Source organism: Anguilla rostrata, chromosome 2, assembly GCF_018555375.3.
Source record: "Anguilla rostrata isolate EN2019 chromosome 2, ASM1855537v3, whole genome shotgun sequence".
NCBI lineage: Eukaryota > Metazoa > Chordata > Actinopteri > Anguilliformes > Anguillidae > Anguilla > Anguilla rostrata.
This window is the reverse complement of record NC_057934.1, coordinates 195967-209554: the sequence shown is the minus strand read 5'-3', so window position 1 is coordinate 209554 and position 13588 is coordinate 195967. Positions and strand designations below refer to the sequence as shown.

General features: G+C 43.2%; 1 protein-coding gene and 1 long non-coding RNA gene across 9 annotated transcripts in view; one reads left to right on the top strand and one right to left on the bottom strand.

Annotated features, from left to right (window-relative positions):
• Positions 1-13588, bottom strand: part of LOC135242921 (uncharacterized) — an 86566-nt gene that overhangs the window by 53712 nt on the left and 19266 nt on the right. The gene's annotated exons all lie outside the window — the stretch shown is intronic.
• LOC135249468 (VIP peptides-like) lies at positions 329-5275 on the top strand. Its single transcript, XM_064325114.1, has 7 exons — positions 329-552; positions 1088-1204; positions 1591-1698; positions 2064-2168; positions 3322-3453; positions 4103-4211; positions 4541-5275. Exons 2-7 carry the CDS (start codon positions 1098-1100, stop codon positions 4547-4549), a joined length of 570 nt encoding a protein of 189 aa, XP_064181184.1. The 5' UTR covers positions 329-552; positions 1088-1097; the 3' UTR covers positions 4550-5275.

Sequence of the window (13588 nt, the reverse complement as noted above, 5' to 3'; positions counted from 1 at the left end):
ACTGTAAGAGGCCATGAAGTCTTCTGTAATATTCCCTCCGTGAACAGAAATATTTCCCATGGCACATTGCTTTCCACGTGTTTTAAAAGTTATGGAACTTACGGATGTACTTATTCTTAATACTGGAATTGGCTTCATTTGTGTTTGTGCACTATGAGTCATCATCTCACATGATATTCAACATCACATTATGAACAGACACCTACATTCAACATGGGCTCTTTCCATGAGAAAAACGTTACCGGCGAGCCAATGACGAACGCATCCATCCCAACGGGACATGTCATGACGTATCTCGGCTGGTCAAATCTGATTACCTTCCTGCCATTTTTAATGTGCTCAGGTGTATAAAACCGCGGACTTTGTAAGTACCCTCGAAAAGCGAAAGACAGGCGTAAAACCGTTGGTAGCTTTCAAAAATCAACAGAAAGGTACGACTGCCCCAGCAGGATACCTATTTAAGCGGAGTTAAATAGGCGTAAAAAAACCGAGCTATCAGGACTTCGGACAGCTCCCGCGACCGACGCTCATTGGAATTTCACCAAAGCGCATGTAAGATCTTTTCCAGTTTATTTTGAATATTCTTCGAAAGACAGTACCTTACAGTACTTCGAAATGTTACCTTACCAATTCGATTTACGTAACTCTTGTTATGTTAATGTTTTATTTCAGCAAATACAGTATGGAAATAACCATACTTTTGATAATGCAAAGGGCTGACCATTTTTGTCAGATGTCCATGCGATACCTGCTTCAAAGCGCGCTCACCTGCGCGGCTCAACCCTCCCATAACTCAGAGGGTCACCGCAGAATTTTCTGTTACAGTGAGGACGAATTCCAACCGTAATAATATATACTGAACCACAATTTATTAAAGATGAATAACATGTCACCGTTAAATTTTGAAACATTTGATGATACGTAGAAAATTATCAAATTTATTTTCAATGTAAAACGGCTATTGGATGATTATAATGCTTTCATATGCCTCCAATAAATGCTCATAAAACGGGCAGTAGAGTTATTCTATTGTCATTAGGTAGAGGAATGCAAGATTAAACGCTAATGAGGCCACCTCTGTCTGCAGATAATAAATTATGTTACAACGGAACGGGTCCCAGCTCCTGCTGGCGATAGCCCTGTGCAGTGCGTTTTACTCGAGAACTGCGGGTCTGCCAGCGATCGGACCACATTCATCAGCAAGGTAGGAACTTTTTCATCAAGATGAATTTTTAGAAATCAGTGTGGTCCAAATCGTACCCCTCCCTCCAAGAAATACGTTTTGAATTAATGCTGTATTTTACATCACAATTTGAACAGCTTACAAATCATTTTTGATAAAATTAATTGCAGTTCAGTTCTATACAGAGGTCCTACTTGTGGTATCAGTTTCAACTGCATGCACTTTGTAATAATGTAACTTTACATTTTTTGTATTCCTTCGACGATTATCAATTGGATAATAATTTAGTTCTATTAAACTGCTTGTATAAATTTATTATGAAAAGTATTTTCCTTTCAACTGTTGTCTTACGCGTAGTTTATCATTTCTTATTCGCATGGAAATGCAATACAACGCTCGATCTGTAGGTTGGGAAACATCGATGGAGATAACGAGAACAACTGGACAAAGAGCTCATCCGATTCACTCCCAGAAAATTACAAACTTTACTATGAATTATCTGACATAATAGCGAGGTAAGTCTTTACACCACTGGCTTTTCGTACGACACGTTATTGCTTGTCGAGGTTTGTAGTTCTTGCAGTAGGCTACCGAAGTACAATATTGGTCAGAACTAATTTAAACATTAAAAGTGCAAATGTTCTCCAAATAAATGTTTAAAGACAATGTTTGCCTCGTGCTTTACGCTTAAAATTACAAAAGCACAGTCAATTATTATTTACGTCAACAGTAGCCTATCACATGAGATTAACAGACACGCGTTTGACTTTAACCATTTACGGAGGTTTGCTATATTTTGATTTCAGTGTTTGGTCTGTTTTCAAAGACCAAAATGTAGTTTCTCTTAACACGTAGCCTACTCTGTTTTATTTACTTTAAGGCCCACAAGACATGCAGACGGTCTCTTTACAAGCGGATACAGCAAACTTCTGGGGCAAATTTCCGCCAGACGGTACCTAGATTCTTTGATCGGAAAGCGAGTCAGGTAAAATTGGGATTTAAATATTTTAAATGCATGGTCTTGTGTAATTGAATGTTTTCGAAACAGAACCACTGCTTATTATCGTGTCTTCAAATGCTATTTGGGGTGGAAAAATCTAAATTTTCCGTCCGAACGTATTTAATGTATTTTAAAACACTCCCCTAAAATTCTATTTCAGTCAGGCATTTTTGTTCCAATCTATTTTATTACAAAATGATTACTGTACGTATTATTCTAATAGTATATATTTTCTACTAATTTATGATACAAACAGAGTAAAACTAAGCCAGTGGATGTTGCATTGGTACTTATTTCAAATGGGGTTATTGATAACATTAAAAACTATTTTCAAATACATCAAAAATTTAAATTCTAAATTCAAAACAGAGGTTTTCAAAGGCTTACACGAAAAAAATATTTAACATTTGTATTTGTAAATACTTCCAACAGATCTGAATGTATTTGCTTCATTTATATCCATTTTAGAGACTGTTCTTTGATATTGAATAACAGTATATGCTGGGCATTGTGACAGTCTAGAAAAGTTCCAGATTCCATAGAGTTTTACCTGAACTTTGATGTACACATAAATATGAGTCAGTCTGCCTCCATCCTTACTCTCACATAAGCGAGACCTTTCTGTCCTGATTAGCATGAAGGAAATGCTTTACACACCCAGTTTCCACTTCAGATGAAGAGGTTTGGTCCCTAATCTATCTGATCCTGGACCACCTCTGGTTTCTGTTCCACCTAAACCCCTAATTATATAATTTACAGTGGATCAGTTATATTCTGCTTAAATTTCCTCTGTATCCCAGACTCAAGAAAAAGACTGAATATCTGATTGATGCTGCTTCCAGAGCAGAAACGCCTCTCGCTGCCATAGAAACCGGTTTGAACATATGTAACGGCAGATAACTGGAGAGCAGTTTTTAAACGGTTGAGAACAGAACACGCACTGTTGGTCTTTGTGCCATTGGTTGAATGCGTGTTGACCTTTTACATAGTGCTAAAACAACACTGACCCCATTTTAAAAACTAAAATAGTACATTTGACCCCTATTGGGCTCTTATAAGCTGTTGAAATCAACACTTTACTATATATGGATGACCTTACATGTGGACCTTTGATGACATCATGTGTTGACCTTTTCAGTGATGACATCACGGAGGAGCAGGCTCCAGCCAAGCGGCACTCTGACGCTGTTTTCACAGACAACTACAGCCGCTTCCGCAAACAGATGGCTGTGAAAAAATACCTGGACTCCATGCTGACAGGGAAACGCAGGTGAGCCAGAGCAGCGGGGTCTTAAGGGGGGGGCAGGGCGAAGTTTGGGTGGGGGGGTAGGGCAGGGGGAAGAAACAGTGCGGGGGGGACAGGGGGGGTCGGGGGTGGGGGGCGGGGTAATGGAGGTTGAAACAGGGCAGGACTGCAACATGGTAAATGGTAAATGGACTGCATTTATATAGCGCTTTTATCCAAAGCGCTTTACAATTGATGCCTCTCATTCGCCAGAGCAGTTAGGGGTTAGGTGTCTTGCTCAAGGACACGTCGACATGCCCAGGGCGGGGTTTGAACCGGCAACCCTCCGACTGCCAGACAATCGGTCTTACCTCCTGAGCTATATCGCCCCATACTAGGGACCCACCCTATAATATGCATCATATGAATATATGTATATGATATGCATATCAGTATAGAAATGGATCTATAAATACATGAGACCCAGAGATTGCAATCAAGGAAGTCAACCTGGATAATGATGATTGCGAAGCAAACAAATAATAATAATAATAATAATAATAATAATAATAATCAATCATAAATGACTTTGCCTATAGTTAGTGAGAAGCAGACACATCTCTTCTTGAACACAAGCTGCATTTTTGGTTGCATCACACTAATACTTATAACCTTTCTTTCTCTTCTCCTACAGTCTAGAAGACCCTCCGAATATCGAAGGGGAACACAGGAAGACCAAACCTGCCTTACAGGAAACCTACGATGATGTCACAGGGGACGAGCTAATCAACCAGCTCCCATTGGTGGGTTCACACTTCCTGGATTTGCAATCTTGTACAAATTTCAGAGTTTTTGTAACACAAATCACTGGAAGCTTCAGTGAGGAGCTCCCTGGGGCGGGGCATAAGAGACCAAATAATAATATGATTGGCTAAGAATCCACCTGCACAGGCAGTGCAAGGCCAGTTTGGCCAATCAAGCATATATTGACAAAGTGTGTGTTTTGAAGAGGGCAGGGTTCTATACACCTTCAGCGAATTTGTGAATGTGTACATTGGTTGAGAAACTGGTTACAGTGTAGTGATAGATTCCAATCGGTACAGATTATCATGTGACCCATTCTGTTTTTCAGACACTCTGAAGACCCATCTGGAGGAAGGAAGACTCCATAATTGATTTACCATCCAAACCACACTGCATATCAGTACTACAGCATAACAAATGACTCAGTGTAAAAGACTATGTGTGTGAAACTCGCCTGTTATGCGTATGGTAATGTGCACATTGTACATAATATATTTTATTCTGAGTGGGCTTTAAGGTGTACATAATCACAGATATTGTGTGGGTGGAACTCTGTAAATGAAGCTCAATAAACTCTGATAAGAGACCTGCGCAGGACAGTGCCAGTGTCACAGAGAGGACAACATCGATGCTCATGCATATTCAAATATACTTAAATAAATTATTTACATTTGCATATTCATTTGAAAAACAGACGTTTCTGTTAAATACATATGGCGACTGTAAATCTAATATCCTGAACAATATTATATAGGTTCAACAATGGAGGGAAATTATATCCTGGTAATGTTCTTATACTGTATATTTTTGACTGCAACACGTCAGACAGTGGAATTAAAAATCCCACGCACATACTCGCACACATGCACTCATGCACACATGGACGGGTTATCAACCTTACAGTTCTGTAGTTATCAACACGAGCAGCTCTAATTAAACTGAGTCATGTCAAACATTTTTGCAAAAGCTGAATGTTGCCATTGAGAAATGTTTTGGGACATTTCCACAATATAGACTTCTGTTTCAAAATGAATGTAACATATAGTTTATGCAGTTAATAAAACAGGTTTATTAGCACCAGGCTACTGAGCATCTCATGTGCATCCTGCAGCTGAAATGATTCCCAGTCTGACTCTGATGTTATAAATTCACTGTACAGATGCGCAGCTGTCTGGCCATTTCCCAAGAGCAGCTCACACAGGCAGTAAAACCGCATGATGAAGTGCATTAAACATACATGTGTCACAGGAGGAGCAGCCAACACTCAAACACACCTCCAAACACAGGAGGGGCTAGGGGCTAGGAGATATGGCCCTGGGCTCGTAGCTAGGAGTTAGGGGCTAGGGGCTAGGAGTTAGGGGCTAGAAGCTAGGGGCTAGGGGCTGTGGGCTAGTAGCTAGGAGTTAGGGGCTAGGGGCTGGGGGCTGGGGGCTGGGGGCAAGGGGCTAGGAGCTAGGAGCTAGGGGCTAGGGGCTAGGAGACATGGCTAGGGGCTGGGGGCTAGGGGCCAGGGGCTAGGTGCTAGGAGATAGGAGCTAGGAGATATGGCTAGGTGCTAGGGGTTTTGGGCTAGGAGATAGGGGCTAGGGGTTAGAGGTCAGAGCCTAGGGGCTGGGGGCTAGGGGCTATGGGCTAGTAGCTAGGGGCTATGGGCTAGGAGATATAGCAAGGGGCTAGAGTAAAAATGTTTTGTGCTTTTAGATTACAAACATAATGAATTTTGACGCATAAACAAAATAAGAAGTTAAGGTACATGTAAATCCTAGAATGAATACAGAAGTGTAAGTGAACATGCTGGTGTATTAGAGAGTGTTTCAGTGTTTATCTGTGAGTCCGGACCAGTCGCATGCCAATGGGTGCATTCTGTACCGACACTGGGGATTTAGGATTTAAACACACACACTTATGAGTGTTTGTGCATCAGTACCAACCCTCTTATACAAATGTGCTGGCAACCTTTGCATAAGAAGGCACTCACTGTGTCTCTCACCCAGAATGCATTGAGTCAGATCAGAGGCTCCGCCCCCCCAATCGTGGTGCCCCCATATTTCCAGGCTGCACCCCTGTGGTTGCTGAGCTCCCCGTGGTACCCCGAGATTTCTAACACCGGTTACATCACTGCTCAACCTGCCGATTATTCTGCAAACACACAGTTTCTGACTGCAGCTCAAATATTTCTGCTTATGATTTCCAAGGGAAAATCAGTCTGCCACCGTGAAATGAACCTCTGTAATATGGTGGAAATATATTACATTACATTACATTATAGGCATTTAGAAGACGCTCTTATCCAGAGCGACGTACAACAAGTGCATAGGTTTCATGATGTAGAGGCGCAAAAAAAACGCTAGAGTGAAGTAAGGATCGTAGTGCCAGAAGTGACCACATCGATCAGGACTCCAACCCTGTAGAGTAAGCTTGTTCAGCAAGCAAGAATCCTACCAAGTACAAACTAGCACTGGAATCACACCTAATCATACAAAAACAATCCTGCCAGATACACTAACATAATCAAATTATCCTAGCTAGGTACAATGAGCTGAACTATAGGCTAGGGAGGGGTGGGGAGAGGTGCAGCCTGAAGAGATGAGTCTTCAGTCTGCGTTTGAAAGTGGTGAGATTCTCTGCTGTTCTGACCATCACGGGGAGGTCATTCCACCAGCGAGGGGCCAGGACAGACAGCAGACGGGAGCGGGAAGTGCAGACGCGAAGAGGGGGAGGTGCCAAGCGTCCAGAGGTGGCAGAACGGAGAGGTCTGGCTGGTGTGTAGGGTCTGATGATCCTCTGAATGTACCCTGGTGCTGACCCCTTAGCTGCCTGGTATGCAAGCACCAAGGACTTAAATTTGATGCGAGCCATAACAGGCAGCCAGTGGAGGTCAGTGAGCAGGGGGGTGACATGGGAATGTCTGGGGAGGTTGTAGACCAGACGCGCTGCAGCATTCTGGATGAGCTGCAGGGGTCTGATGGCGGATGCTGGCAGACTAGCCAGTAGCGAGTTGCAGTAGTCCAAGCGGGACAGGACCATCGCTTGAACCAGGAGCTGGGTTGCGTAGGTGGTGAGGAAGGGGCGGATTCTCCGGATGTTGTACAGGAAGAACCTGCACGTTCGACTCACCGCCGTGATGTTCTGGGAGAGGGACAGTCTGTTGTCCATCACCACTCCAAGGTTTTTTGCGGTGGGTGATGATGACAATGTATTTCACAGTCACTGTGTGGAATAGCCTACCAGGTCATGTAGTAGAGGCAGAAGCTCTGGTGATCTAGTTAGTAGGTAAACCAAGCACTTTGTATACTTTAGAACCCTTTGGTTACCCTATACCCTGCTACTCCTGCTACAAGCCCAGATATTAGCATTGCCCCCTAATACTTCCCGCTGAGACCTCCTCCTTACTGTAGATTCTACATGGCAGTTCAACTTTCTGAATTTTAAGGCGCAATCTATTCGCAGTTCAACCAAATAAAAAGTTGTGTATGTGACAGCTCGGATTTCTGCCTTGGACTGCGTAATTATGAAGCAGAAGAAAGAAACAATGGCTGAGTATGAAAGCACACACTTTATAGTCTACAGCCAGGCCAGCTACACGGATTGCCCATGAGTCTGTCTGTTGGACAGGCATTCCTGCAGAACGCGCCGCGTTTAGCGGGGCTAGCGGGAAACGGTGGGAATGCCGCGGGAAACGGTGGGAATGCCGCGGGAAACGGCGGGAATGCCGCGGGAAACGGCGGGAATACCAGCGCTCGCCTCCAGGTCTGTTGCGCAAGACGGTGACATAACGTTTATCTGTGCGATTACATTTATTTAATGCCAACCCCGAGTCTCAGACAAAAGCCCGAAAAAAAGAGTCTTCTGCCGACAGCAGTCACAAATACACACATCATGGATCATTTTCCACTACAGTCACAAATACACACATCATCGATAATTTTCCACTACAGTCACAAATACACACATCATGGATCATTTTCCACTACAGTCACAAATACACACATCATGGATCATTTTCCACTACAGTCACAAATACACACATCATGGATCATTTTCCACTACAGTCACAAATACACACATCATGGATAATTTCTGGTATTATTTTTGAGGGCAGAATACAAGCAAATAATACAGATGTAAAATATGAAGTATGGTCACTTCTATACATGCAGCATATCATAGGTGTTTGGTGGTGTGTAGTTAGGATTACATCTCAGTCACAAATACTGAATTATTTATAAATTATTTACATATTTAAAATAAATTACATACCTTAAAATTCTATTCCTGCACTTGTATTTCTCATAAAATATTTAGCAGTCCCCAGGGACATGTTCCATTCTCAGGTAATCAAAACAAGATTTTATCATGAGGTTACGGCTCGTCAAACTGTAGGTGACGCTAAATGTGTGTGAAATTATTTTTGCGATGAACGGAACTGAGAATAATATTTATAATTTCTGTGTGACTCTGAAATGGGAACCAATTATCAATCAGCATCATTTGTGACATTTTGATTAAGATTTTAAATGGTTTCCATGTGTACAAGCCCAGCTTCTGTTACGCTCACCACACGTACACACTGGCAGAAAACCCACAACGTGTCTGAGATCTGATACCCTTCATACTGAGACTACCTCTGTAAAATTCAATTCAATAAGCTTTTACAGGGAATGATATGCAATCTGTCATTAGCTTCAACTAATAATTAAAACCCTAACTATTTCTTCACAAACAAGGTTTGGTGAGTTTGCTAATCACTAAACTCCCTAAAATAAGATTGTGAAGAAAGAGTGTAGCTCCTGAATTCATGATCAAATCAAAGTGAGTGATAGATGTAGAATGAATGCAGGCTGCTGTAGGAAGGACACTTCTCTCAAAACTAGGAAAACAGAAAAGCAGATAGACTTAACACCACAAGAGCACCACCAGCTAGGTCTACAGAGCCTGTACCCCCTGGAACACAACACCAGTAAGACCTACAGAGCCTGTACCCCCTGGAACACAACACCAGTAAGACCTACAGAGCCTGTACCCCCTGGAACACAACACCAGTAAGACCTACAGAGCCTGTACCCCCTGGAACACAACACCAGTAAGACCTACAGAGCCTGTACCCCCTGGAACACAACACCAGTAAGACCTACAGAGCCTGTACCCCCTGGAACACAACACCAGTAAGACCTACAGAGCCTGTACCCACTGGAACACAACACCAATAAGGCTGGAGTTTACTGCAAGGCCACTGGATCACAATTATTATCACTGCAGAAAGATAATCAGTACTGTAGTGGTTCGCTCCATCTGGAATATGTTCTTGATAATCCCGTCTATCACAAAGATCATGCTCTCAGGGTCTGAGTCTTTGAGGGTCAGGTTTGAGAAACTCTGGCCTTTTCACAGCCAGCAGTAACAGTCAAAGTACCGTTGTACTTCACTATGGCTGTACTTCACCATGGCAACACCATGGCTATACTGCACTACAGAGATCAAAGCCAGCATACAGCATCAGGGTCCAAGGAGGTGCCAAATCTGTTTCGGGATGTCATGCCAACTTCTGTTCTTAATTATCTATTTAGTACAATCATTTAGCAAATTATATGTTAGCTAGTTCATGAACAACAGCTGTGTTCTAACACAAAACATTTTATTGCGGATCTAATTCTCGGTTAAACCAGCAGTACACGGAACCTGCACACTGTACACCCATCCTACAGTCACAGAGCAGGCCAGTCCCTCAGCTGCACAGTAACGGCTGGAGTTTCCTTTCTGACCAGCAGGGGGAGCAGAAGGAAATCACAGCACGGTTCTGACATCCAGGGAAACTCATAATTCTGTTTGTCCTCTTGTCTGAACAGAATATGACGAGCTTTCTGTCAGCTGGCTGCAGAATAGCGCACATTCCCAAACATACACATACACACAAATACTCAGATGTGTAACACACTTTACTGAGCTGGGTGAGCTGATGCAGGCCAGCCCTGCTGGAGAACCTCAGAACTGCAGGGGAGAGACCGCCGAGCTCAACACCCTGATCCTGTACTCAACACCCTGCTCAACACCCTGCCCCTGTACTCAACACTCTGCTCAACACTCTGCTCCTGTATTCAACTCCCTCCTCCTGTACTCAACACCCTGCCCCTGTACTCAACACCCTGCTCAACACCCTCCTCCTGTACTCGTGCATTCTCATCTGCTTCTATTTCTCTGAAGCAGGATATTGTGATTTATTAAACATTTTGAAATCTATCTTTGATTTTGTTTTTTGTAAGCTCTGATTATTCTTTTTTATTAAAGAAAAGGTTCAATGAATGAAACTGTTATTATTTTATTATTTCTGGATCATTTCACCAAATGGTTTTTCCCTAAAATGAGTGACTCTTGAGGGCTGGAATTTGCATGATCTGAAGTAGTTTGTGAAACTGAATGATTTCTGACCCCAGAGGAGGGGAATGTCATGTGATGGGGTGGGGGGATTCTAAAAGCACTAAAACAAGAACAGTCACTAAACAATAAAAACACAAAAGTCACTAAAACACAAGTCAGAAAGAGTCAGTAAAAGGAGTAAAGGGAACAGGCACATCTGCATCAGCATATTCTGCCACAGACAGTGAGGGACGAACTTGCTGAGTCCCCATATTCCCTTTAACGAGACTCACAAACCTTTATCCACCAAGGACAGGGCAAACCCACCCCTACGGGACTCACAAACCTTTACCCACAGAGGACAGGGCAAACCCAGCACTACGGGACTCACAAACCCTACGGGACTCACAAACCTTTACCCACAGAGGACAGGGCAAACTCAGCACTACGGGACTCACAAACCTTTACCCACAGAGGACAGGGCAAACCCACCCCAACGGGATTCACAAACCTTTACCCACAGAGGACAGGGCAAACCCACCCCTACGGGACTCACAAACCTTTACCCACAGAGGACAGGGCAAACCCACCCCTACGGGACTCACAAACCTTTACCCACGGGGGACAGGGCAAACCCAGCACTACGGGACTCACAAACCTTTACCCACAGAGGACAGGGCAAACCCAGCACTACGGGACTCACAAACCTTTACCCACAGAGGACAGGGCAAACCCAGCACTACGGGACTCACAAACCTTTACCCACAGAGGACAGGGCAAACCCAGCGCTACGGGACTCACAAACCTTTACCCACAGAGGACAGGGCAAACCCAGCACTACGGGACTCACAAACCTTTACCCACAGAGGACAGGGCAAACCCAGCGCTACGGGACTCACAAACCTTTACCCACAGAGGACAGGGCAAACCCAGCACTACGGGACTCACAAACCTTTACCCACAGAGGACAGGGCAAACCCAGCGCTACGGGACTCACAAACCTTTACCCACAGAGGACAGGGCAAACCCAGCGCTACGGACAGCTATCAATAAAGCCCATATTAGGGCTGGGCCCAAAGCCGGTTCCAAAGTCTAGAGCACAGCATGTGGGACCGGCGCATTTGTGAGTTTGGGTAAAAACAGGGGAGGAGTCCATCGCACAGCTCAGCTCAAAGGTCCCCACTGATAGACCTGCAGTCCATGTGCATAAACTCAACCCAGGGAAAGCATGTGGTTGGCCTGAAGCTGTGCATAAATGCAACCCAAGGATAGCACATGGTTGGCCTGAAGCTTTGCATAAACGCAACCCAAGGATAGCACATGGTTGGCCTGAAGCTTTGCATAAACGTAACCCAAGGATAGCACATGGTTGGCCTGAAGCTGTGCATAAAAGCAACCCAGGGAAAGCATGTGGTTGGCCTGAAGCTGTGCAAACGCAACCCAGGGAAAGCACATAGTTGGCCGTAACAGGGACGTCCCCTATTGTGCCTGTGTTCTCTCTTTATTTTTCTAATTGGTTTAAATGTTTTATTATGTGTTTGTTTTTGTAATTGGAAGGCACTGTACTTATCCAATTTAAAAGGCCAGTTTTTAATGAAATATAAGGATTTGGTTTTTACTGAGTTTGCCAAATGATTATATTATTTTATTATATTATTTCACCTTTATTTTTCTGGGTTTTGGTTAAACGCATGATCCAAAGTGTTTTTGATTTTTGTAAGAATTTCATAAAATATCTAGTTTAGGCTCTATACATGGCAGGTTGGCTATCAGTGTTTCTGTTTAAGTGTTTGCTTATCTCTAACTCATAAGCGTTTGCTTATCTGAGGTCAGACACGTTAATCTGTCTGACAGAACGGCACACTCCAGTGGACAGGCCACTGGCCCAGGAACCCCAATCACTGAGCAGGATTTTATTGGAACAGATCATCCCATGCAGTACACACTGCAGGATTACACACTGCAGAATTACACACTGCAGGATTACACACAATTCTGGCGACCACATAATCTTCAGGCACGTGTAGTCTAACTGGTACAGACACAGTGTAGCTCAAGACCAGGAGGATGTGATGTGAGGATGACTGAGTCTCTGGCTTCTCAGACATAAAGCACATCTAGAATGACTCATCCTAGAGCCATTTGCACCTGAGCACACCTGAGCATGCTCTGCAGGTACAAAGAGCAGAAATCATTAAGGCCATTTCCCCTCAACTTTGACTCAATTAAATGCAGACATCACTTCCTTCAATGCAAACATTAAGGGCAGTACAGTTAATTATAGTGATCAATGAACTCGCCAAATTGTGTTTATGAAGAAAAACTCAAGCAAATGCTTTCAAAGCTCAGTAAAAATGCTGACAAAATCCAGCCTTTGAGCTTTTCTCTTTTTCGTGTTACCTCCAAGACACAGTGTTTTAAGCATTCCGCATTAATTATTCCCTAATAATAATTTGATAAGCTGTGACACACTATAATTAACCTAAAATGTTTGCTAACAATGAGGGAAATTAAGGCTTTTTATTACCAAGGACTACATTTCTGCGAAACGTCAGCGTGGAAGAAAACAAAAACAGCTCCAGTGAGCTCAGAGCTCTGGCCTCTGTCCCAGGAACAAGCTCTGCATCTCTCTCACTGAAGTGAGAACCGGAGAGAACAACAGGAAAGAAAAACATTAATTTCCCTGAATCTCAGACTCACACTCACTCGCACATGATCACAAACACAAACATAAACAGAAACACAACCATACACACACACACACAGACACACACACAGAAACCAGGATACAGGCTGAATCCTACACACCTATTTTCAGATGAACAACATGATCAAAAAAATGCATGCGCACAAGCAAATATCAGATAAAACTGAAAAGGAGAGCTGTGAGAACAGGCAGATTTTGGCGGTGAAGCAGAAGGAAGATTAATTAGAGAATCAGAATAAATGTGTATTCTATTAATTAGAATAGAATGCTCATTAAACGGAATAAACGTTATGACATTATAAATGCAGATAAACC

Coding starts and splice junctions, on each gene's coding strand:
- LOC135249468 (XM_064325114.1), top strand. CDS start 1,098: ATGTTACAACGGAACGGGTCCCAGCTCCTGCTGGCGATAGCCCTGTGC. Junction 1,699..2,063: donor TTATCTGACATAATAGCGAG/GTAAGTCTTTAC, acceptor ATTTACTTTAAG/GCCCACAAGACATGCAGACG. Junction 2,169..3,321: donor TTGATCGGAAAGCGAGTCAG/GTAAAATTGGGA, acceptor TGACCTTTTCAG/TGATGACATCACGGAGGAGC.